Source organism: Acipenser ruthenus, chromosome 5 (genome assembly GCF_902713425.1).
Source record: "Acipenser ruthenus chromosome 5, fAciRut3.2 maternal haplotype, whole genome shotgun sequence".
Classification (NCBI taxonomy): Eukaryota; Metazoa; Chordata; class Actinopteri; order Acipenseriformes; family Acipenseridae; genus Acipenser; species Acipenser ruthenus.
This window is the reverse complement of record NC_081193.1, coordinates 24712212-24738918: the sequence shown is the minus strand read 5'-3', so window position 1 is coordinate 24738918 and position 26707 is coordinate 24712212. Positions and strand designations below refer to the sequence as shown.

Sequence of the window (26707 nt, the reverse complement as noted above, 5' to 3'; positions counted from 1 at the left end):
ACAGAAGCTACTCTTGGGAATACAGGCAGACAAACAGGCCAGCGGAACCTTCCGGCGCTATCTCAGCAGGTGTGGAAATAATAATTAGGGATTACTGTGAGGCCCAACTCCTTCATCATCACAGTGCCTGGGGTATCTTTAGCAAGTGCCTCTATCTGACTGGCCACTGAAATGTGTTTTTTTTTTTTTTTTTTTTTTTTTAAAAGGTCAGTCAGAGGAAGTATAAATATAACACTTCACATTATTTGTACTATAACTGCATTTTAATAACACCATCATTAACACATGGGGCCTGATTTTCCAACGCTAGTAAAGCTGTTTTGAGTAAATTTACTAATTTTTAAAGTTTGAAAGTTAGTAAAACATTTTTAATAAATGTACTTTACTAACTCTGCCTGCTTACACCAAGTAAATTACATTTTACTTGTTAAGGTCAATTTTCATATAATTTCAATGTGAACATTTATACCATTAAAGTTAATGGTGTAAATGTACGCTTATTATATAAACTCCTGCTGAAACTGGGATTTTTGATCAGAGAAAGGCAAGATGGCTTTGTTGCAGAGGAAAGAACAACAGAGGACCAGACTGTATGCTGCTGAATAAATTTTCCATTCCAGGGTCACCTTTATGGATGTCACCCATGAACAAGTTTTGAGGCATTATTGGTTTGATAAGCAAACCATTTATGATCTTTGTGAATTACGAAAGGCGGATTTGGCAGCTTCTGCCGACAGAACACACCCAATTCTAGTTTTGACTAAGTTCACTTCAGCCCTAAATTTATATGGCTATGGACTAGCACAGATGTCTAATGCTGCAAGGCAGGGAGTATTCCAATCTTCTATATGCAAGATCATTAATGATGTAACTGAAACCTTGATAAAAAATAGCTCCTGATTTTATTAGATTCCCACTATTGGTGGCTGAGCAACAGCACATTAGATTACATTTTTATCAAGATGCAGGAATACCTCAGATAAATTGACTAATTGACTGTACACATGTAGCTAGAACACCCCCTGCAAAGTCTGAAACTGTTTTTTTAGAAACGAAAAAAATCCACTCCTTAAATATTCAGTTCTTTTGGTAAGGAAGTCCATGGCTAGTACTAATCAGGGGTCTGTGAAACCACTTGAAAGAGATCATACAATCTCTGTCAGAATACAAGCTTGCATTAGAGTTATTTCTGTATTCAGTGGTGTGATGTGCATCTGTGATGTGTCAAATATTATTTATTTGTTTGTAAATTTCCTTTTAATGTTTTTCAGTCTGTAGAAAAACACCAAAGACAACATCTCAAGCAGCCAGAACGGAGCACTGACAACTGGGGAAGAAGCAGTAACTTTACCAGCAATCCAACCCGGACGACAGACAATTCTATCCCAAGTCCATTCTCCATGCAACACCAACCAACTGACACACCCACAATTCATGGAAGTCTGCACCCCTAGCAGACTGAAAGCCACCAGGGAGATGGAAGAGGGTCGAAACAGCTGGGTTCAGATAGGCAGAAGCAGGGAAAAAAAGAAACTTCGTCAAACACAGCCACCAGAAATCCAAACATCCAACAAATTTGAGCCACTTCAAAATTTAGATGACCAAAACCAACATCAAGAGAATGAAAGGAACAACTTCCAGGACCCTATAAACAGTGCTGGCCTAGGGCAGCAGTGTGGAGTAGTGGTTAGGGCTCTGGACTCTTGACCGGAGGGTTGTGGGTTCAATCCCCAGTGGGGGACACTGCTGCCGTACCCTTGAGCAAGGTACTTTACTTAGATTGCTCCAGTAAAAACCCAACTGTATAAATGGGTAATTGTATGTAAAAAAATAAAATAATGTAATTGGATGTAAAAATAATGTGATATCTTGTAACAATTGTAAGTCGCCCTGGATAAGGGCGTCTGCTAAGAAATAAATAATAATAATAATAATAATAATAATAATAATACTGCCGGCACCTTGCAAAGGACCATATGGACAGCTGGAAATACAAAATCAAAATGCATGGCTAAAATCGTGGTGCACACAGGAAGGCTTCATCTTTCTTGAACATTGGAGCACATTCTACAACAAGGACTATCTATATAGGTGGGACGGACTGCACTAATATTCCGTACTGTATATAATACTGAAAAAAACATCTGTTCATATTAAAAACAAATAATATTGTAGTGATTTAGCCTGAAACTCTTTGTTGATTCAGCAGAGCAAATATAAATATCACTGGAAAAACAACCACTTTCATTGACAGAGTCGCTGAGTTTCACAGGAACGCCAAACAGGTCTTGACGGCTGAAACAGAAGGGAGGGTGCTGGCCTGTTGAACTGATAAACATTGCTGCTGTGTGTTTAACAGTGATGCACACACGTAGGGGTTTGTTGAACTGAACCAAGTCAAATCAATGCAAAATTACTGATTTTAGTCTTACTCCTGTTGAGAAGCGATGAGATGAGAAAGTGAATTCTTGAGTGATGTATTTGTATGTGTTCTATTTGTATTACATGTTTTGTACTGCATTTGTTTTTTTAATTATAATTGTATTTAATTTCCCAAGGTTGAAGTGAACTGTAAGAGGAGCTTTCTTGACATCAGTTTCCACTTGTCATCTGAAGAAGAGACCTTTTAGAGTTGCAAAGAGTTGCGTCACAAAGTGAAAAACTTATCTGAAGCAGCAGAAAGGAGCAGCAACTGGCTGTGGTTGAGACGGAAGGATTCTGGCTGGGGATCTCAAGCACAATAGAAAGAAAGCAACGCTGATGTACGGGTAAGTAAGCTGGGCTGAGTTGAGTGGGGGATGGAGGGGGGTGATGCTGGGACGCCAGAATCACTGTCGAGCCCTCTTGAGGTGTCGTGGGCTAGTTGACGAAACACCGAGGACGGAAGGTGCCCACTTGAAGACCCCAGAGATGTACCCTATTTAGCTCAATCCAGACGGTTGTCATGCTGATGTGCTGGGGAGACCGCACTGTGGTTGATATCCGGAGCCAGCATCGTAGCCGTTGTGTGTGCTGATGCGCTGGGGAGGCAAATTAAGATGATCCCAGGAGCCAGCATTACACTTCAGCCATCAACACCAGACAGAAGGATATCTACATCATCAGATGGAAGGAAACACAAATGGATGGAGACGCAGAAGGATCACATTAGTTTACTGTGAAGCTACGCCTTAGTTGGTGCTTATCTTTGCAAGAGCCAAGTTCAAATCAGCATGAAGTGTTAACATCTACGCTCATGTAATGGAAATCATGACACAAAACAGGTAAGCACAGTTTTGTTTTACTTCCACACTTATCAACACTCACTAAGTAACCATGCACCAGAAGACATGAAAGTGAAACATGTGGCAATTTGGTACAGTTTGAAAGATGTTTTTATATAGACACTTTACATTAAGCTTTAGGGTTAAGGTTAGGGTCTTCCTTCAAAATGTAAACCCTTATATACCGATAGTGTCCATCTGTCTTGAATCATCTTCTTTATACTATTATTTCTGTTACTGCTACCACAACCCTTATAAAAGTTTACCACAGTCAAATCATAGCAAAGTGTAATAAAGCATAATGAACACATGGTAAAGAACAGAGAGGTATAGTAGAGGATATTTAAAAAATATGGCAAACCAGGGTAAACTGTGGTAAATGCATAGCACAACCCTAGGAAAAGCATAGGAAAACTGCAACAATATCATGCAACATACCATGGTAAACTTTTATAAGGTCCCTATTAATAACATGCATTTTCAAATAGCAAATTTAGTCAAGGTGGGATTTCACTTTATAATAAAAAAATGAACATTTGGTTAATACATTTTCTGAAAAAAAGTCTGCCCATACACCTGCAAGTCAGTTAATTACAGTTTGCAATATATTTATTTCATTGCATGTCCATGTAAATAAATGTATGGTACTAGTGAGGTACAGAGACTGAGCAGCCCTCCAGAAATGTTAGGCATCATTCATCAGGTATAAAAGTAACAACAAACTATAATTCATACATAGATATTGGAATGGCTTTAGCAGAACTGAAAAGTCCTTAAATTCTTAAAATAAAACGTATAAATCTTATATCAGAGCACAATAAAAGCAAATCAAAGTGACACTCTCCCTGTCTAGTAAAGGCACAGCTTGAATGAACTACATTATTCATGCAACAGCTTTTTGGTTTGTGTTTCAGCCAGCGAGTCCTGGAGACAGTGCATGCTGGGTCTATTTGGCAGATCTCTCACCAGCCTCACATCATTGTGATATTCATCCACTGTGGAACAAACCAGAAACAAACAGAAAGTTACAAGCGTTTTAACAGGAAGCAGGGCCTTGTATCCAACTAACAAGTCGGTCTTCCTGATTCAAGGCTTTTATTTCTGCTTGAACGTTGCAGTTTGTTCTCACCCAGTGCCGAAGCAATAAGTAATCAAACTCAAACAGAAAAATCTTAATCCCTTTTGGGGCTCAATCTCTAAAATACAGAAAAACAACAGCTATAAATTGATACATTTAAGATAATTTATTATTCAAATATCGAGTCAGGCGTGATGGATTAATGTATATTGACAGAATGTTTACAGTTTGGCCCAGGATCACACCCATTGGTCCAGCAGGAATGGCCCTGAACGGAGGTCATCAAGACCCCCATGAAAGGAGATACAGTTGGGGGGAAGTGGGGGGTGGGGCAGATGCACTTTCAAAACATTTTAGAAAGAGGGTTGAGCTACAACCCTAAAATTATTATTATTTAGTAATTTAGCAGACGCTTTTATTCAAAGTGACTTACAGAGACTAGGGGGTGAACTATGCATCATCAAGTGCTGCTGCAGAGTCACTTACAGTAGCACTTCGGTTTTACATCTCATCCGAAGGACGGACAACAAAATATCTTATACAACTTACTGCCAATAGTGTGAACTCCACCGATCCACTTTCCTCTTTGTCCAGGGATTTAAACAGTCCTATAGAGAAATATAACTGGTGCGGTCAGTGTACGACTTTTTTTTTTTTATATGGACACTTTACATTAAGCTTTAGGGTTAGGGTCATTCAGAATGTAAACCCTTATATATTGATAGTGTCCGTCTGTCTTGAATGATCTTCTTTAAACTATTATTTCTGTTACTGCTACCACAACCCTTATAAAAGTTTCCCACAGTGAAATCGTAGCAAAGTGTAATAAAGCACAATGAACACTTGGTAAAGAACAGAGAGGTACTTCTGTGGTCAGTGTACCAAATATATATTTTTTTGTTACGTAAAAAAATAGTTGTTATTAAAACAATCAACAACATAGTAGACTTACTAAACATGGTCTCCAGCCGAACCAGACACCCAACGAAGTTGTCAAAGTCAATAGTGAGGTCGGCCTCGGAGTAACGCGCAACAACACTCTGGAGCAACACGTTGTTTAACGTGAACCCTAAAAAAAAAAAAAAAAACATATTCACTGTTAGTACACATGAACACTGACTGAACTTGGTTTTTTATATGCTGTACATTTACAGTGGTTGGACAAAAAATGTTAAGTACATCAGTAGGGTGTAGCACCATTATGGGCTTCCAAGATAGCACTGATTACGCAGGAAGAGTTTACAAATGGCTCGGCATGGATGCAGGACTATTCCTCAATGATAACTGTCTCTTTTTTAAATTTACATACTGATATTGAATCGGATTGGAAAGGTTCAGAATTTTTGAGGCTACTGGATTCCTTAGATTATGTCCAGCATGTGAAAGGTCCTACTCATAACTATGGCCACACTTTAGATTTAACATTTCTCGTGTTTTAGTTGTTCCATTGACCTTACCATTTCTGATCATCTGGCCATTGTTTTTTGCCATCAGCTACTTACTAAAAGCCTGGAACGCCCAATTAAAACTCAGGTGGTAAATTCAACAACTGCGGTTCAGTTTTGTGAGGCTTTTAACTCATCTCCATCTACTGAGTCAGTATTGGATAAGTTGGGGAACGTTTATAATACCTCCTTGACTAGTATTTTTGATTTTGTAGCACCAGTTAAAATTCGGAGAGTGTTTGTTAAAAGAAGCTCGCCGTGGTTTAATGTTACCACTCGAAAATTGAAATGTGAGGGCTGTAAACTGGAACATAGATGGAAAGATTCTAGACTGCATGTTCATTATTGGAATGTAGATGGAAGGATTCTAGCCTGCATGTTCATTATTGGAATGTAGATGGAAGGATTCTAGACTGCATGTTCATTATTGGAATGTAGATGGAAAGATTCTAGACTGCATGTTCATTATTGGAATGTAGATGGAAAGATTCTAGACTGCATGTTCATTATTGGAATGTAGATGGAAGGATTCTAGACTGCATGTTCATTATTGGAATGTAGATGGAAGGATTCTAGACTGCATGTTCATTATTGGAATGTAGATGGAAGGATTCTAGACTGCATGTTCATTATTGGAATGTAGATGGAAAGATTCTAGACTGCATGTTCATTATTGGAATGTAGATGGAAAGATTCTAGACTGCATGTTCATTATTGGAATGTAGATGGAAGGATTCTAGACTGCATGTTCATTATTGGAATGTAGATGGAAGGATTCTAGACTGCATGTTCATTATTGGAATGTAGATGGAAGGATTCTAGACTGCATGTTCATTATTGGAATGTAGATGGAAAGATTCTAGACTGCATGTTCATTATTGGAATGTAGATGGAAGGATTCTAGACTGCATGTTCATTATTGGAATGTAGATGGAAGGATTCTAGACTGCATGTTCATTATTGGAACGTAGATGGAAGGATTCTAGACTGCATGTTCATTATTTGGCTTGGAAAAGCCATTAGTTGAAATATAGGAAGTCTCTGGCCAGTGCTAGATCTTCATACTATTCAAATTTCATTGAAAGAATAAAAACAATCCTAGATTTATTTTCGCTTCTATAGATAAACTAGTAAAACCAGACCCTAATACTTCTACCCTTACCACTCGCTCTCCCCACAGCTGTGATGACTTTTTAATGTGTTTTCAAAATAAAATTAAAGATATTAGAAATAAAATCATACAGACTCATCCTATTATGGATAAACCTTGCTTAACTAATTAATCTAGACCAGTTAAGGCTATGATGGAGTCTTTCTCAATGATTTCTTTAGCGGACCTGACCGAGCTAGTTCTGCATATGAGACCAACAACATGCTCTCTGTATCCCATCCCTTCTAAATTATTAATAGAAGTACTTTGTGTTCTCAATACACCCATACAATAAATTATAAATGAATCACTTGCCTCTGGCATAGTTCCTTTAGCACTCAAGGTAGCGGTGATGAAGCCATTACTTAAAAACAAACTTAGACCCTAAAGACCTCAATAACTTTAGGCCAATTTCCAATCTGCCACTTTTAGCAAAAGTTCTTGAGCAGATTGTTGTAAACCAAGTACAACGTTTTGTTATTACCAACAGCATGTAGGAGAAATTTCAGTCTGGATTTCGAGCAGCACATAGCACTGAGAAAGCCCTTGTTAGAGTACTAAATGATCTGTTTATAAGGTCTGACTGAAGTTATCTGCAGTGTTCCTCAAGGTTCTATTTTAGGCCCCTTGTTATTTTCTTTATATATGTTACCATTAGGTGACATTATTCACAGACATGGAGTTAGCTTCCACTGTTACGCTGATGACACACAACTGTACTTGTCTATAAATCCAGGCAGCACCTCTACTGGGGCGCTATTAGCAGCATGCCTTGCTGATATAAAGTGCTGGATGCCTCAACATTTGTTAATGTTGAATTCAGACAAAACAGAGGTTATGCTTGTGGGTTGTGAGAACCAAATATACAGAACAGACTCTCAAAAGCTAATGCCTTTGTTTCATCCAGAATAGATTATTGTAATTCTCTGTTTACTGGTATTTCTAAATGTGTGGTGCTAGTTAAAAACACTGCTGCCAGAATTCTAACTAAAACCAAAGAAAAAAAAATGAGTATATTACCCCTGTCTTAGCTTCTTTGCACTGGTTCCCTGTGCATTTTTTAATTGATTGTAAGATTTTGCTTTTACCTTATAAAGCCCTAAATGGATTTGGCACTGAGTGGCTGACCCCTTGAAATCTAAGCCGTACTCCAAGATCGCAGGATGTGGGGCTGTTGGTTGTTCCGAGAGTGAATAAAGATGGTGCGGGAGGGAGGGCCTTATGGAATGCTCTACCATCATCAGTCAAAAAAACAGGGAATCTTTCTACTTTTAAAACAACACTGAAAACCCATTTTATAAAATGGCTTTTTTTCCCCCATAATTGTTATCACTGACTATATATCGTTTTAGACTGTCTTTTTAACTGTTTTACAGGAATTCTTTGCCTTTTAAACTTTGTATTATATTGTAAAATGTTGTAAAGCGCCTTTAGGTGCCTGTGATGAAAGGTGCTGTATAAATGTAAAATAAATAAATAAATAATTCTGCCAGGTGAAGCTGAGGTGAACATGTGCTGGAAACTCCAGAATGAGACTGTTCACTGTGAAACATGTGTGACTTTTGTCATCTGAAAGTCATTTTGGATTTGAATAAATGCAGGATAAATCCCAAAATGATGTCCGGTAAAAAAAAAAAAAAAATCCCTCTGTAGTGTTAATTATAAAAAGCTGTCAATACTGTTGTAAATCTTTTAACTTTAAAAGATTTACAACCTCTTCATACAATATTTATCAATACAGTGTCTCTGTTACTCATTAGAAGGTAAATTACACTTCAAATAGACCCTTATCAAAGTTTCCCATAGTTAAAGCATAGCAAAGTGTAATAAAGCACAGTGAAAATATGGTAAAGCATAGGTAAGCATTGTAAAGAACAGCAATGAGTAGTAAAGCATATTAACAAATATGAAAAACCAAGGTAAACTATGGTAAATGCATAGTATAACCATGGAAAAAGCATGGTAAAACCAGACAATACCATGCAAAAATGCCATGCTAAAGTTTTATAAGCCAGGACTCACACACACCAGACCTAAAGGCATGTAGACACTTAGCAAACTGTGCCTGGGCACTATACAATCCAGTCCCACACTGTACAGTACCTGCTTCTTGGATGGCCACACGCACCTCATGTGAGCTCATAGTACCAGAGCGATCAGCGTCTTTATTCCGGTAGATGTTCTGTAAAAAAATATGTTTTTTAGGAACGACAGACACAACTATTGGCATGGTTGACATTATGATACGTTGATAAGAAGCAAAGGCTTAGCAGTAGAGTCACACGTACCAGATATCCCTCAATTTTGGTCCACAGTATCTTGAACTCCACCATGCCCAACTTCCCAGTTCCATCTTTCTAAGAAGAAAGTTAAGGAATGAATAGAACCCAGTGGCTTGTGAAATGGTGGAAGGCCTTATGCTTAAAATGTACACTAGAAGGTGTAATCTAATTAAGGAGGGGGTTCAAACTAAGTTTTTAAAGCAGTTTTGGTCCTGCCTCATGGAATATCTTAAGGACGAATTGATTGCTGAAGAATGCACAAATTAAGTCACAATGGAGGCCAATGGAAGTGTGCCCATTGCATGCGAGACTCATGAGCTAACAACTGCGTTTGTAAAGGTGAACAAAGGCAGGTTTGTAAACACTTGCCTATGCTGCCTCCAAACTGCCACCATGAGGATGAAGGCTGTATGCATTGTTAGTCTCTTATTGTTCTGAGGGGATACACGACCATTCCAATTTACTTTCAATACGTCTATACTTGTAAATTCAATTTTAAATGAAAGGATACATCCAAAAGGTTGACCATGTTGCGACAGGTTTCCAGGCTGAATCCATCTGTCTTAATTTCAGAACCTGAAGGAAAAAGAACAACAATGGATATTTAGGATGGATGGATAACAGCATCATATATAATTAGGGCTTGAACTTTTCGGTTTTTATTTTCCTAATTTCTACCTCCCTTTAAATGTTAATTAGTTGTTAAACAGTCTCTCTGCATCCTAATAAAGAGAAAACTGCTAATTAAAGACTGGGTTTAATTTTTTTTTTTCTTTGCTACAAATCAAGGAGATTTTAAATTATGGATCTGCTATCAGTGTTCACTCTGTACTGGGTATTGTATGCTGAAAATATCAGGACAACTCAACGTACAAGCGATAAACTAGGCGACTGCAAAAATGAAATGCAATTAGGATCAGCAATGAGCAATTAACGCAATTTGTCACGTCATGTGATCAAAAATAAAACCTGAAAACGTCAAGCCCTATATATAATAATGTAATTAGGTTATTACATTCTTTAAACTAATAAGAGTACTTTTTTACAGTTAAAATATTTAAAATATTTTAGTCTTGTACAGCAAGGACAACACCAACCTTTAGGGTTTAGGAGAACAAATGAATATCCACTCCACTCCAGTGTGACATACATGCGTGCGTACGATAGCAAGTACTGTATATACTGTACATTCCTAGTAGGGGATTAACAAGTTACACAGTAACTCTGTCTCTATAAACCTAGAATAAAACTTACGCTTTGCTACTACTTTGTTCAGTATGTGACGCAGTTCAAATGCTGAAATTTCACTGTCCTGCAATACATAAACACAAAGAAGTTATAAGGCTTTTCATTTCATAAAATAACAGGATCTAGCACAATCATGCAGAGAAGCTTGTCATCTTGTATGAAATTCTCTCACACACAAACTACGCATGGATCAATGTGTATCTAGTGAGATGTGTAGGACTGACAGTAGTGTGGTACAGTGTTCCCCATCAATCAGTAGATTTTTATGACACATATAATTATGTTTAAATCCAATTCCTAGGAAGGGGATTTAGGGAATGAACTTCAGAGCAGTTTGGGAAAGGCAAGAATTTTATTCATGAAGGTGGGTTAAACCAGTGAGAAACTAGCAAAGGGGAGCAGTTGCCTTGCCCCTAGAATAAAACTCAATATAAACAGTATCTTTAGGTGGTTACTAACTTGTCCTGCTAGCTGGGTGAACAGATTCCTGAACTTGGCATCAATGTCATTTTCAGTAATTTCAACCTGGAAACAAAGAAACAAAAAGTGTTATCTGGAAACATTTTATTAAAATAACATTTAATTTTAATGTATTTAATGCTCTTTATACAACATTTCCAGTATATATTTGATTAATATCAGATGCTTTTACCTCGTTCAGTTTTGCTTCAATTTCATCATCCAGCTCCCTCAAAGAAACAAATACTAAAATTAACTTTGAAATTTAAATCAGCTCTCAGAAATCAAGTTCATAATACTGGCCCTACATACATAGTGTGGAACGGGTTAATGAGCTATACAGGGGGAGAACTGGATCTCTTCAGTGGTTTTAAAATAAACATACCAATGGATGACAGATGAGTTTTGACAAGGTGTCTATAAATGTCCCCACTGACATTAAATCTGATTTAAAACCTCAGATATAAACAAGGACACCATGCCTTGCATCGGCACATTCAACTGTTCTGTAATTTCCCAAATTGCTGGTTAAGTGATGACAGGTTAAAGGACCCAGGTTTTATCAAACTGTGACTGCCCTACGTTTCTCAGGGCCGCGGTACTTACTGCGTGTCAGCCTGTTTCTCTGCGAAGACGCGCAGGCAGAAGTCTCCGTTTTTGTGTGGCTCGAAGGTGGAGGGCACCACGAGGTACTCCCCGGGAGGCAGCTTGAAACGGCTGCACACCTCCCGCAGGTTGATGAAGCTCTGCGAGCGCGCCTTGGACTGATTCTTCAGGAAGAAGTTTTTGCTCAGGTGCACGTTCCTTTTCCCCGCATACTAAATAGTGTGTAACATATAACGACAACTATAAGAGACAAAGCCTTTTAGTCCAAGTAAATGACAAAAGGAGAAATACAATTGTTAATGTTACAAAGCTAAAGATTATTTAATTTAGACCCCTTTTACGTGAGCTTGTTTATTTCTCATTCTTTTTTGTTTTCTTGCCTTTTGAAAAAATGCAGTCATTTACTCTTTGAAGTAAAAGGCTTCAAAAATATATATACAGTAGATGAGTTTTCAATAAGAGCTATTGGGTTCTGAGCATCCCGTAGTGCAGGAGTTCTCTTACAATAAACCTACAGAAATATGAAAGTTTTTTTTAATTTAAATTTTATATTTATTTTACCCCCAATTTCCACCCCATTTTTTCCCCTCACAGCAGCACTTTTCCCACATAGCTCAGGAGAACTGAAGGTTCAGTGGACGTCCGCCAGTACCACGACCAAGCCAGTTTCCTAACTCGAGAGCGGATGTCAGCAAACTAGTGACCTCTGGAGAACAAAGGCCAGCCCTGCAGGTGTCCGCCTGATCTCGCTGGGCACCAGATGCGATGCAATTTTTTCTGCGATAAAATGATACTTTTGCTGCGACGCCACCTTTCACACCAGTGGTGACAAGCGCTCTCAAAAATAGACACCAATCCTATTTTTTTTTGCATCGCTTCAGAGTCGCCTGTCACATCACAGGCAGTGTGAATGGTTTGCATCAAAACTACATGTTTTATTTTTTTGTCCCGCAGCGGTGTGTCGTATTACACATTTGCTTGTCATGTCACGTCTAATGTGAATAGGCCTTAACACGCGGGAGCACCAGAGCCAATGCAACGCTCCCTCAAAAATTCCCAGCAAAGAGTGCCAACTTTGCCATGCCAGGACGCAAACCTGTGCTCCCCTGACTATAAGTCATCCAGTACACCACGCGGCCATGCTTTTACCAGGTGAGCCACTTGGGTACCCCAGAAACTTTCTTGTAAAATGCTACATATTGCTTGAGCTGGAATTACCAATGAAGTAGTGTTACAGTCGAAAAAACCCATTTACTTTGTCAGGTGTCATGGTAATTTCAGAGATAGTTCTCTTTGTGCTGCACCCCCTGCCCCCCCCCCCCCCCCCCCACCACCAAAAAACAATCCTGTTTGAAACCATCCTGCATCAAGTTTGGTTAAATAGCTCCATCAGATGTAAGCAAGTTAGTTCAACGTATGTATAAAAAAATAATTTTAGTGTTCTCTATTCATAATATATTGCTTTTGGTTTTAAGCACAAACATGGATTAGGATGTTGTGCAAACTAGTTGAAACTCATCCTTGTACAAACCAACCGAATCAAAACAAAACAATACTGACGTTGTTTTTTTTTCTTATTGGTCTTGCATACCTCTTCAGGAACCTGAAAAAACAAGAAAATAAACATTTTATTTGACAGCATTTACAAAGGTGAGCAATAAGATACAAGTAACAGAAATATCACAGCTTTGTAGGTGGTTAATTTGTATGCTGCAATTGCCCTATTTTCCATTGTGCTGTAATGAGATGGCAAGAATTTAGTAAGGTTAAAAAACTATGCTACAATTACACTAGATTCATATGTTCCCTTAACTGTAAGATAGCATATATATTTTGTATATTACATGTCTCTCAGACTGGAATGTTTAACGAAGGAGCATTTTCAACACAACTTACTAATGGGAAGTGAAACCAAGGCCTATACACCTACACAAACTGGAGCTGGCCTGCCCACATGTGACATGTGTACCAGACAAACTGCCTTTTAGAAATGTGACTTTCAGCTCACTGCATTCATCTGGGAGAACAGGCTTAACAAGATAATCCAGTTAATATTTAATCTGTTCTGTTAGTGCGTACCTCGTAGATGGCGAAGCCGATGGTGTGCATGTCCTCTCCCATCTTCCTCTGCCTCCTGCGGTTCTTCTGTATCAGACCCACCAGGAAGGTGCAGCCATCCTCCCCATCATCGGGGTCATCGTCCACCTCCTCCAGCTTGAGCACAAACTGGGGGTTTGTCCAGAATGTGGCTGGAGAGACAGAGCGAGAGAGAGAGAGCCAGGGCATGCAATCAACTTCAACAGTAAGCATTATAGATACTGTAGGATAATTTAAAAATATAGATGTACAATTATTCTCTGACTTAATAATAAAACAATATATCTTTATACATTCATTATGATTATAAATATATTTGACAAACAAGCTCCATGTAGATGCAGTTTAATTCGGAACAAACAAAGGGAATTAATTTTGCCAATAATAAGCATCTGGTGATTTCTAAGAAAATTGTGCTTCGGGTACTTTTTTTTTTCCTTATGCAATGTGCTTGATTTTATCAACGGGGCAACAGCTGTGCAGACGTGCACACTAAACATTAACAAACGTGACTTTTTCACCACAGAACGTTTTTTCACCCACAGATCTACACCCCTGTCAGCTTTGGCCGATTGCTCTGATTGCCCTACCCTGGTGCTTTTCTTTAAAGTAATTGTAGCTGACAAACTAGTTCCATAAAATGTCTCTGCTATGCACATGTATTCATTTTACAGGTCTCAATTGTGCAGTTTTGAAAGAAACACACATGTATTTTCATTTTAAAATATGGCATCTCATACTACACTAGGTTAAAGAAAACTCTGTTTAGATACCATGCTTTTTTGACTGTTTTATACTTCCTTTAACTTGGAGAATGGTATTGTCCCCACCCCTTCTTTCCAGTCAGTAACCAGTCAACTGTTTCCCCGATTGACTGACATGCTTTCAGTTGAAATGACCCAGGGAGTACAAGTGCAAACAGATGACCCAAGGAGAAGGCGTAGAAACTCAGAGCTTCCTTTGACTTAAAGCAGTACCAGATATCAATGTTTTCAAATTAGCTACAATTACTTTAAGGACTGCCCTAGACTGTTACACTGTGAGACGTGTTGAGGGCGCTGATAGCGCAGGCTGGATGACTCCGCCCCTACCTGGGTAGTTCCTGCAGCCGCCAGCAGTGGAGCCGCTCCTCCAGCTCCCCTCATACTTGGACAAATCCCACTTATTGTACTCGTCACTGGTCAGGGCATCAGGGGTCAGGTTACAGATCTCCACACGGGAGTAGTGTCTCAGGAAATCGGAGAAGGACATCCTGGAAACAACACCGTTGGACATGTCATTACTTTATACAGTTCAGTGCACCAGATTTAATTGTTCTAAAGCAAGGGTGTCCAAAGCTGGCCCTTCCACTCCGGGTCTCTGTTCCAACCCTGTTCTGAATTGTTTAATTGAACCAATTAACTCCATTCAGACCCTGAAGTGGGTACTATAATTTTACCACACATTAGTCTAGAACTCTAGCATAAAGTTTTAAACTATGAATGACTACCGAAACAGGAACTACAATGTACGATTGACTGATAAAATAGTCTCACAATTGTATAATTGCTACACCAATAACCTGTTTTTACCAAAATTCTCCGTCTTCCGATCTGTTGCTCAGTCTCGCCCTGTCGTCTTCGCTGGTGGAGCTCCACTGTTGAGAACTGAAAAAGACAACATGCGAGTTGTGAGACTAGACTGAATGTAGAGTTCCTATTGTCTGACCAGTAGGGGAATCTCTGTTTTAAAAAGGCATTATCAAGTACAATCATTCTATCATGACTTCCATATAGATCTGTATATTTTACACAAAAGGTCTGTATCCACAGGCTGTAAACACAGACCTGATCGAAGGGCTGTATTCACTTCAACACCCACCATGCTGCACCATGCACAATTCCTGGACTGATCAGTTACACACACAATGTGCCACAGTTTTAATATCTGTGCAATATTTGAATCGTATAATGTTTTCTATTTGGCTTATAATACGCCTGTACATTGGGGGGTGTTGTTCTGTTGCATGTAAGTCCTGCAGTAATATCAGATGACAGCGACTTACTTGTCGCTCCAGGGTCCAGTCCACTCTACCTGACCCCATGGGTTTCGGACCCTGATCAGCTTTTCCTGTCGACCTCGATATTTCACCTATCCAAGTAAAACACAGAGAGCACAAAACCCTGTAAGTACAGTACTGTAAATGAAATACAGAAAGATAAGGGGACAATGTAATGTTATAAAAAATGGATTAATCTACAGCTTATCTTTCCTATGTGATAATGCTAGCTGATATCCTCAGTATTGTTTTGACTCCTGATTTCCTGCCTTACCACTTAATTTCCCAGAACCCCCTTTTTTTTCTCCAGCTACACAGTTAATTGGCTTGGCTCCTTAAGGCTATCTTCCAGTTTAATATCAAACTCACCTCGTCAGCTCCAGTGACTGAGTAGGCATGCCCCTTCACCAGCTTCTGTGATGTCACGGCTTCTGTTTCTGCTGCACTTGTGATCTAACACAGCAAAGTCAAAACAAAATCTTAATCTTGAAACAACATGCTGCCTTTTGAATGACAATGACAAAACTAAATATTTGACTCAATATCTAATGTACCGATAGTGGGTTAGTTTGTGGTATAATCACATAAATGTTTGGTAGTGGTCAGTGAAAAAAAAAATATTAAAAACCCAAGGTGGTCCTTTACCTTTGAAAAAAAATGTTTATTTGGAGAATTTGGATTTGAAATAATTTAAAAAAAACACACAAAAAAAAGACAACACAAAGTTTTTTTATTATTAATTTAGCTTTTATGATCACTGGTAAGACAACCTTTCTTTACCTCCAGTTTCAATAAGTAATCTATGCTATGTGAGACATAGTACAGTTACAAATTAAACTTTCTTGAACCCTTATAGAAGGAATTGAGCAGCTGTTCAAACGGTTTCTTCTTAAAATACATCTGAGAGTGACTGAAGTATCACGAGGAAACTGACAATTTGGATGACCAGATCCAACAGTAAATTCGAAACCCTGTTTTGTGCACCTCATTGCAAAAACAAGAAGTTAACATAATTGTACCTTAAATGATTAAAAATAGTATTACAGTTGCAATATTTAAACAGCAGGTGGCACCATATACACATTGGTGTAGCAGTGTGGAGTGGTGGTTAGGTCTCTAGACTCTTGACCGGAGGGTCGTGGGTTCAATCCCAGGAGGGGGACACTGCTGCTGTACTCTTGAGCAAGGTACTTTACCTAGATTGCTCCAGTAAAAACCCAACTGTATAAATGGGTAATTGTATGTAAAAATAATGTGTAAAAAATAATGTAATTGAGGGCTACCGAGTGGCGCATCCAGTAAAGGCGCTCCGCGTGGAGTGCAGGAATGCGCCCCATAGTCTGGACGTCGCAAGCTTCCGGGGGCGGCGCTCAAATGGCCGAGCGCCGCCCGGGGGGAGGGAGGGTTAGGTCAGCCAGGGTGTCCTCGGCTCACTGCGCACCAGCGACCCCTGTAGTCTGGCCGGGCGCCTGTGGGCTTGCCTGTAAGCTGCCCGAGAGCTGCGTTGTCCTCCGACGCTGTAGCTCTTGGGTGGCTGCATGGTGAGTCCATAGTGTGAAAAAAAGTAGTCGGCTGACTGCACACGCTTCGGGGGACAGTGTGTGTTCGTCTTCGCCCTCCCGAGTCAGCGCAGGGGTGGTAGCGGTGAGCTGAGCCTAAAAATAATTGACCATTCTAAATTGGGAGAAAATAATAAAAATAATTGGCAACAACTAAATTTTTTATTTAAAAAAAAAAATAAATGTAATTTTATGTAAAAATAATGTGATATCTTGTAACAATTGTAAGTAGCCCTGGATAAGGGTGTCTGCTAAGAAATAAATAATAATAATTAAAAATGACAGAGTCAATGACAGAGTAGTACAGGTTAAATACTTACATCTATGGAGCAGCCCAGGAGAGACCCTCTCCTCAGAGCTTTTTGAATGATCTTGAAGAGCTGGGGGTGAGGGTCCTTGAGCTCGTGAACCTCTGCAATGCCTCCAGTGAAATCCTCAAACCCTTCAGTGGTGCTCCCACCCGAGAGAGCCTCGTAGGAGCAGTTCAGCCTGAACAACGGGACAGGGTTAGTGAAATGAAATCTAACAAAAAGACTCTCCCGAGCAGGGGACTTCGGAAATAAACGAGACCTCGTTGGAACCTCACTGGACTCCTAGGTCCCAGTCGGAGGTAGTGTATAAACATACTGTATGTTACACATTTGTATTTCTCCTGTTCTTATGTATACTCAATAAAGGAGTTTATTCTTCAGTTCGACAAAAAAATATTCAGGACTGAAAGGGTTAATATCCGTTTTGGTTGACGCTTTATATTACCCACAAATCCGTCTGGCGGCAATAGAAACCTACCAATTATACCATTTTGAGCTTAGTAATTATATTTATCAGCATTTTTACAGGATTGTAGATGCAGACAGGATTATTACCGTGCATTCACATATCTCCATTCTGTATCTCCATTCTGACATTAGGTCCACTATCAAGCTAAATGTTATTTAAATTAATATTCTGCTGGCACCAAATAACAGTTCACCAAATAAAAACATCAGTATCTGCGAACCCAAGAGTTCCATCGTTATGTGGTGTTTATAGCGCTGGGTTGTGCATTCCAAAGCCAACGTGCAGTATAATGTTAAACCCCACAGCAGATTTGCTTGGAAGTGACCACACAACAATAGAGAACCCTATTTTGAACCAAGGGCAAAGGCCAGGGTGAATTAACTGTAGTGCTATGACACTAGCAACCACCAAGTGCAGAAAGGAGATGCTAATGTATTGTTACAACAGTTTATAACCTGCTACATATTTATTTAGTCTGTAAAGTGCAACTAATGCTCTTATCAATTGCATCCTGTGTGTGTGAATGGGTGTGGTGGGCTAGCGATTGGTACAGTAAAGTGTTACCTGTTGTAAGATTCTGATTCGCTGTAAGCAAGTTAAGCACGAGCGAGTTACCCTCTAGAAAACTGAATCAGTTCAATACAAATATGTTACTCGAATAGCGATTTCTTTACTACGGTATTTGGGCCCTGCTATAAATAAATACCACGCCATCATATTAGAGTACTTAACAAAATAAACTGGTAAAAGGGGAGGGATCTCCTTACTTGGCATAGGCCTTCTCCAGCAGGGCGCTCCAGAATTCTGACCCCTCGGCTGAGTGGACAAACAGCAGCTCTCCGTCCCTCGTGGGCAGCCTGTCATCAACCACCACGTCAACCCACTCTCCATACTGCCAGAACTGCAATGGGAAAACAGAGGCACTATTAGAGTAGGTTGTCCATATTAAAAAGAGAGTACCATTTTACAAAGAGAGATTTTTTTAAGTTGAGAGAGATGAACTATGGTGTTTTTATGATGTCACGTTTAAGCTTTGAGTCTGGTCTTAAAAAAAAAAAAAAAGCATTGTTATATTATGGACCAAACTTTTTTTTTCCTCTCCAAAGATGTCTAATGAATGGAAACTACCCTATATTCTTCTCAGCAAACTGATATTAAAGAAATCTGCTTTTTCTTTGCTTCATTTTTTTCTTCTGTTGAGCTCAATAAGATTTTATGGTAGCCTCCTGACCTGGAAGTGAAAGATTCCAGCATAGTTCTCTTGAAAGCTTTGTCCGCTGGGAACGACTCGGGACAAAACATCCTCGTTGAGGGTCAATGAGGCGATGGCAGCCAGGAGCCAGCAGTCCCCTGATTGAAAAGAACAAGAAACACTTTAAACAATTGCAAATCTGTATGGCTCTGAGGCTCAGCACAACACAAAATATCTATAATTCAACAAATGAAATACCTTGTTTTTCTTAGTGCATGGACTTTTATGATTTTCAATACAAGTTGAATATGAGTTTCATGTTATACACCATGATATGAATATACAGACGTGCTCAAATTTGTTGGAACCCCTCCACAAAAAACGAAGAATGCACAATTTTCTCTGAAATAACTTGAAACTGACTAAAGTAATTGGCATCCACCATTGTTTATTCCATATTTAATAGAAATCAGACTTTGCTTTTGATTTTTTATTCAACATAATATTGTAAATAAGAAAACAACTGAAAATGGTATGGACAAAAATGATGGGACCGCTAACCTAATATTTTGTTGCACAACCTTTAGAGGCAATCACTGCAATCAAACGTGTGGCAATGTGCCCCGCCCCTGTGTGCATATTATGTGTTGTATGTTGCGTGCGTGTGTTAATGTTGGTGTATAGTCATTGGTACACGGGATATAAACGGGTCTGTGTTTCACGTGTATTTAAAAAGTGTAGATTTGTATTTAGGCACGAGGAGGGCACAAATCACTTCACGTGCTGGTTAAAAGTAATATGTGAGCACGGGGTTGCACAGAATTAATTCACGTGCTGGGATTCAAGTGAATAATTAATTAGTAATTGAATCCCAGCACAACAGTATATATAGATGTTTCATTCAGTCAGGGTTGGGTGTTCGAGAGTGGAGAACGGGTGAGAGAGAAGGAGAACGTAAAGTGAAGTAAAATAATAATCTAGAAGTGTTTGTACTCGCCGTGTTTGTTTGTCTCTCCGTGCACCGTTTGTTAAGTGTTTAGTACGTTTTGTTTGTCTATTTATTTTGGCGCAAGTGCCGGGTCCTGTTTTGTGTTTAAAACCTTTTATTTTCTGTGCTGTTTATTAAATGCTGAGCGAAACCATTCGCTCAGCTCCATCAAACCACACCTCTCTGTCTGTTTATTTCCTGCTTCTGGTCTGACGCCACCCACTCCGGCCGTCTTTGTCACAAACGTTTTCTGCAGCTCTCAATGAGACTTCTGCACCTGTTAACAGGTAGTTTGGCCCACTCTTCCTGAGCAAACTGCTCCAGCTGTCTCAGGTTTGATGGGTGCCTTCTCCAGACTGCAAGTTTCAGCTCTTTCCATAGATGTTCGATAGGATTCAGATCAGGACTCATAGAAGGCCACTCAGAATAGTCCAATGTTTTGTTCTTATCCATTCTTGGGTGCTTTTAGCTGTGTGTTTTGGGTCATTATCCTGTTGGAGGACCCATGACCTGCGACTGAGACAGAGCTTTCTGACACTGGGCAGTACGTTTCGCTCCAGAATGCCTTGATAGTCTTGAGATTTCATTGTGCCCTGCACAGATTCAAGGCACCCTGTGCCAGGCGCAGCAAAGCAGCCCCTAAACATAACCGAGCCTCCTCCATGTTTCACTGTAGGTATGGTGTTCTTTTCTTTGAAAGCTTCATTTTTTCGTCTGTGAACATAGAGCTGATGTGACTTGCCAAAAAGCTCCAGTTTTGACTCATCTGTCCAAAGGACATTCTCCCAGAAGGATTGTGGCTTGTCAACATGCATTTTAGCAAATTCCAGTCTGGCTTTTTTATGTTTTTCTTTCAAAAGTGGAGTCCTCCTGGGTCTTCTTCCATGGAGCCCACTTTCGCTCATAAAGCGACGGATGGTGCAATCAGAAACTGACGTACCTTCACCTTGGAGTTCAGCTTGTATCTCTTTGGCAGTTATCCTTGGTTCTTTTTCTACCATTCGCACTATCCTTCTGTTCAATCTGGGGTCGATTTTTCTCTTGCGGCTGCGCCCAGGGAGGTTGGCTACAGTTCAATGGACCTTAAACTTCTTAACCCTTTGCGGTCCATTGTCGGACTGGGTCCGACACTGCAATCATTCCTCACAGGTCCTTTGTCAGACTGGGTCCGACATCATTATAGCAACACAATAAACAGGTGTCTAGTCGTTTTTTCGCCGGAAAAAGCCGAGAAAACCATTCAATTGCCGAGTGGGAGCGACAGGAGCCGAGACAAGTCGAAAAAAAAAAAAAAAAAAGAGGCGTATCTCATGATTAGTCATACATGGTATCAGGTATCAGATAACGGGGACGGTCTGAAGTAAACAAGTTGGCTGACTGAATCAGCGCACAGAAAACACAGACATTTGCAGAGCTTTTTTGAGATGTTATAGTAATAAAATAATGACTTTGATCGCATTATTGAGGAGTTTGGTGATAAAACGAGTGATCCGGAGATGATCGATCGGTATGTACGACTATTATTATTATTATTATTTATTTCTTACATAGGTGAACGCTATAGCAAACGAAAGGGTGGGGCAGGGCTGGAGATGCCTAGTGAGTGCTTTGTTGATGTGCAGGGCCATTTAAACCCGTTTGACTGTGGAAAAAAATACTTTTAAACAGCGCATCTAAAATTAACTGCGCGTGTGAAAATTAATTAGACCTGGCGTGCCTGACGCGCAATTAATAAATGGACCGCAAAGGGTTAATAATATTTGCAACTGTTGTCACAGGAACATCAAGCTGCTTGGAGATGGTCTTGTAGCCTTTATCTTTACCATGCTTGTCTATTATTTTCTTTCTGATCTCCTCAGACAACTCTCTCCTTTGCTTTCTCTGGTCCATGTTCAGCGTGGTGCACACAATGATACCAAACAGCACAGTGACTACTTTTCTCCATTTAAATAGGCTGAATGACTGATTACAAGATTGGAGACATTTGTGATACTAATTAAAGAAACTAATTACTTTGAAATATCACTATAATCCAATTATTTATTATCTTTTCTAAGGGGTACCAACAAATGTGTCCAGGCCATTTTAGAATATCTTTGTAGAATAAGCAATAATTCATCTCTTTTCACAGCTTCTTTGCTTTATTCTATGACATACCAAAGACATGCAAGTATACATGATAAAATAGCTTTTAATTTCATCACTTTTCAGGAGGAATGAAGCATTATTTCAATGAGCTGTAAGGGTACCAACAAATTTGAGCACGTCTGTACATGTGCTAGTAAATGTACCAGCGATGCCTGACACCACCTGGAGGTTAACTGGTATTCATTGAGCTAACCTCGTCTCTAAGAGCCTTATCGGGCAAAGTATACATGGTTTATATGTTATTGCTGTTAACTGCTATTTAACATTAAAGTGTGTTATACTCGGCACCTCTTTTTGGAAAAAGCTTTGCTGTGCATGAATGCCATCAAGATTATATACAGTACTACAGTGTGAGATTATAAAAGATATATCCAAGCTAAGCAAAGCAGAATGCGATTTCTTTGGAATCAGGAAGTACTCATAAGGATTAGGCAACTAGGGTTCTACAGAAAGATATAATGCCAGGTGGACTTTTAAACAGAGAAAATTAGTTAGAGTTCAGTATTGAATCAATAGAACTCAGAACCACTCCAATTATTGTAAACATTATTAAAATGGTCAGGGAGGTGAAAAACTGATTTAATTTTTTTTTTTAATTTGGTACCCAAAAATAACAACTACTTCTGGTCCACACTTTATAATATTTGATGATAAATTAATATTATATGTTAGAATTTCAAAAGCGGAAGTGTGGGATTAAACATGCACTTGATTTGGTTTTGATTTGATTTATTCTGGGACCCCCTTTTCAGTTCTTACAAAACTCATGCTGGCACGTGTTTGTTCGTTGAACGACGGTGCTAACTGGCTGAGTCACTCCTTACACTTTGTGTATGCCCAGTGTGTCATCATATGCAATGTTTCATAATTTCCCTTCACTGTTCAAAACAAGAAGCTTCTATTTTAACACAGCTGACACTCTGGGCTGCTCTTGGGGCAGGAACCGGGGGGCAGTTTAACTAAAGCAAACAAAGAAGGCAGGGCTGGTAGATTTCCAGGGCTGTTCATTTACACTGGTTCTTCGGAAAGCTGAAGAATATAACCAGTTCAATGTCTGATATCCATCTGATGGCAGTTATTAATACTCTTCCTCTTGACTCCTTTCCCACATATGCGTGCCAGCCCTGGAAAGAATGAATCCTTGTGACTCAGACCTGCATTCCGAGGGATATTTCCTTTTTCTGCAATGAGAAATGTGCCAAGAAATACACTAAAGAAATATAGTAGCTCCTTTTTATAATAAGAGTTGACTGGTCAAATGCAATTTTGCACCAGTATGATCTGCAGTCGCATGTGATTTCCAACTGAATTCATGCAGAATTTTACATTAAATTGATGCAAACACCAAATGATCATGACATCCCACACTTCAACTTTTGAAACTCTAACATATAATATGAATATTTCATAAAATAGTATAAAGAGTGGACCAGAGATATTATGTTGTTGTTATTTTTGGGAACAAAGATTTACTTGTATTTGGAAAGATGGATTTTCCTTCGTAACTTAAAAAAAAATGCTTACAACCATTAAACATCAATCCAAACAAAACTACATGTAGTAATACCCTATGATGTGTTTACAATACATGAAAGTTGTGAGTTAATTTAAAGGGTAGCTTCAAATGTCATTTTAATTATCACCTTTCCCTGACCATTTTCAATTTTCAACAATTTTCTCTGTGTAAGAATCCACCTGGCATTATCTGTGCCTGTGGAACCCTAGTTGCCTGATTGTTATGAGTACTTCCTGATTCTAAAAAAATCACATGGTACTTTACTTAGCTTGGATATATCTTTTATAACCTAATATTGCAGTAAGATTGATTACTGGGCCAGACTGCGAGAGTTAATAAAATAGCTGCATTTTGGTACCTTTAACTGCACCTTTTTGACTGGTCACTCAGAATGGAAAGGAATGGGTAGAAGTTATTGTATTGACAAATCCTGTAGGACAAAGTTGAAGTAAATGGGCTGAATACAGCTGAATAAACGCATGACTTGGGAAATAGCAATGCGATTCAGCCACTAAGGAAATGATTGCACAATGAATGCAACAATCACTGGGCCCGAACTCTGGCAATTTATTATACTATCATATTTACGACTGAATTTAAATTGCTACAAATATCACACTCATTGTAAATGATTGTCCTGAGATTCAAATCTTTGGTGTCTGTTTACTCTATGTTACCATTGTATTTATGGCCCATGGTACATTTCCCAAAGGTAGTTTTAGCTGCAGGGACTGAAGCTTCATCACACCTTTGAAACCTGCTTGACACTTTGTCATCCAAGAAGGCCAACGGGACTCATTGGATACTGCTGACATTTAGTAGAATGTTATGAATGTAATCTACAAGCTGTTCAAACTCAGGATACACAAAGAAATAAAGACTCCAGGATCAAGGGAGCCTCCTTTTAATTACTGAGACAGAGACAATGATTGAAGCAGTGACGCCGTGGAGCCAGTGTGTTACCCATCAGACTTCTAGAGCAGACCACTGCTGCTGCACTCCGAGATGAAGTGAGTTGTATTCCTTCAAGGATGTCAGATGTTCATGTACCTGTACTTTACAGCCTAAAGGGTTTCTGTCTGTACTGGCAGAAAATTGAGTTAAAACATTTTGAAATGAAGGTTTGTCCCCTTCATATAACAAGAAACAGGGCCATTAGCAACTCCCAAACCTACTGTGACCCTTAAACTGTAAAAGTGTAAGGTCATGTACCATGGTAAGAACACTGACAAACATACAGTAATAAAGCATAGTAAAACAATAGTGGAAATATGAAACTAAATGAAAATAATATGCAAATTAGCATTTTCTATCAGGTTATCAACGCTTGATGTCTATATGTGTATCCAAGGTACTTTTGGCTTTTAAAATGGGCAGTCTTCACACTGGAGTCTTTGTGGTCTGGTTAAGTCATCCTCAAGGTTGTAGACTCATGTAAACAGGGTTAACAAACAAGGCTGTTATTCAGAAAACCTGCTTCATGAAACATTCATTCTATTTAACTTAAAAACCAATCTCTTTTACTTTTTCAGCCTTGGTTTCCCCACTAAAACTAGTGGGAAGCATCTGAAAAGTGTGCAGTCATAGACAAAGAAGCCCCTGCCAACCGAGCAACGACAATCAGCTCTCGATCTGTCAGACCTGCTGTCTTGCCTTTTTGTGATTGAAACTTTCAGCAGGGAGATGTAACTTTTATAGATTATAGAGCACATGTATTTCTATTTGTTCTCCAAGCCCTTCGTGTATATGACACCCTAAATCTGCCTGGTGAAACTTAAACTTACCCAGCGCCCCTTGGCAGATATCAGTCCTGGTGGCACCCCCCACAATAAACTGTGGACTGGAACACAACTCCTGCAAAACAAAAGACTTGGGTGCTTACGGTTGTACGCATACTGTATAGATCTGCTATTGGGAGTATCTGAATCTGAAGAAGAACCTACTCTTCAGTGCTGTATAGCATGCAGTGTGCACAATTGGTGGCTGTAAAACATGGCTGATCTACATATCCATCTTTTGGTCCATCCTAAAATAAACTGAACATGCTGCTTTGAAGACACATGTTTGTAGTAGTTTACTGAAGGACAGCATAGGCAATGCTGCTTATCAATATATCCCTCTATTATGGTTAAGGTGTCATTGCATCAGTGTGGGTCGTCTGGGAGTCTATCATACTTCTAAAGTTCATCCTTGCTAGGGCGAGGTCTCTTGCAATTGATTGCAATATGATAGAGTGCATAATAAAACAGTCCCATATAGGTTTGATCTTGCCCAATGCAAATGTTCTGAAATGTCACTTTCACAGAGCCTGCCTACCCACCATGTACAGTATGTGGGGGCATGCCTGTCAATCTGCCGTTTATTGCCCTGAACATCCAAGGTGTCCTGCATACAATAGCTGTCTTTCTTCAGCATGACTAAATCAGTGCAAAGAACTATTCAAAATAAGAAAAAAAGCAACGCACTTAGAATCCAGGAAAAGTTTGGAAAGTATCTTGGAAAAAACGAGTTTGTGGGTGTGGTGCGTTTGCTAACTGTTTCTAGGTCTATTTTACTTTTTAATTTCCAAGTCAAATACTCATACTTCCTACCCTGTTTTACATACGATTCTCTATTCATAGAATCATTAATACACAATTGAAATTAAATAATAAATTAGATTTTTTTTAAAAGCCTAGTTATTTGTACGAACGCATTGACAGCATGAAATATTTAAATGCATCACGGTTTAGTCGTAGAATGAAAACCAGTAATGGCCACTAACGGGAAATATTAAACCAGGTCACATACACTCAATAAATCGATAAAGTTGTGCACTGCGTGAAAGCACTTAGCTAAATGCACCATCAGTTATGCTA

General features: G+C 39.2%; 1 protein-coding gene across 1 annotated transcript in view; it reads right to left on the bottom strand.

Moving 5' to 3' along the window:
• Positions 1 to 3264: 3264 nt before the first annotated feature.
• Positions 3265 to 26707, bottom strand: part of LOC117403231 (calpain-2 catalytic subunit-like) — a 24148-nt gene continuing 705 nt past the window's right edge. Inside the window, exons 2-21 of the mRNA XM_034005220.3 lie at positions 25634 to 25703; positions 19237 to 19355; positions 18773 to 18906; positions 17546 to 17714; positions 16036 to 16119; positions 15673 to 15758; positions 15200 to 15274; positions 14720 to 14880; positions 13611 to 13780; positions 13123 to 13134; positions 11532 to 11743; positions 11119 to 11155; positions 10926 to 10991; positions 10473 to 10530; positions 9730 to 9794; positions 9225 to 9293; positions 9040 to 9118; positions 5294 to 5410; positions 4891 to 4949; positions 3265 to 4258 (exon numbers count right to left, since the gene is read on the bottom strand). Of these exons, the coding sequence (XP_033861111.2) occupies positions 4235 to 4258; positions 4891 to 4949; positions 5294 to 5410; positions 9040 to 9118; positions 9225 to 9293; positions 9730 to 9794; positions 10473 to 10530; positions 10926 to 10991; positions 11119 to 11155; positions 11532 to 11743; positions 13123 to 13134; positions 13611 to 13780; positions 14720 to 14880; positions 15200 to 15274; positions 15673 to 15758; positions 16036 to 16119; positions 17546 to 17714; positions 18773 to 18906; positions 19237 to 19355; positions 25634 to 25703 (1866 nt within the window). The 3' untranslated portion in view covers positions 3265 to 4234. The remainder of the gene's footprint in view (positions 4259 to 4890; positions 4950 to 5293; positions 5411 to 9039; positions 9119 to 9224; positions 9294 to 9729; positions 9795 to 10472; positions 10531 to 10925; positions 10992 to 11118; positions 11156 to 11531; positions 11744 to 13122; positions 13135 to 13610; positions 13781 to 14719; positions 14881 to 15199; positions 15275 to 15672; positions 15759 to 16035; positions 16120 to 17545; positions 17715 to 18772; positions 18907 to 19236; positions 19356 to 25633; positions 25704 to 26707) is intronic.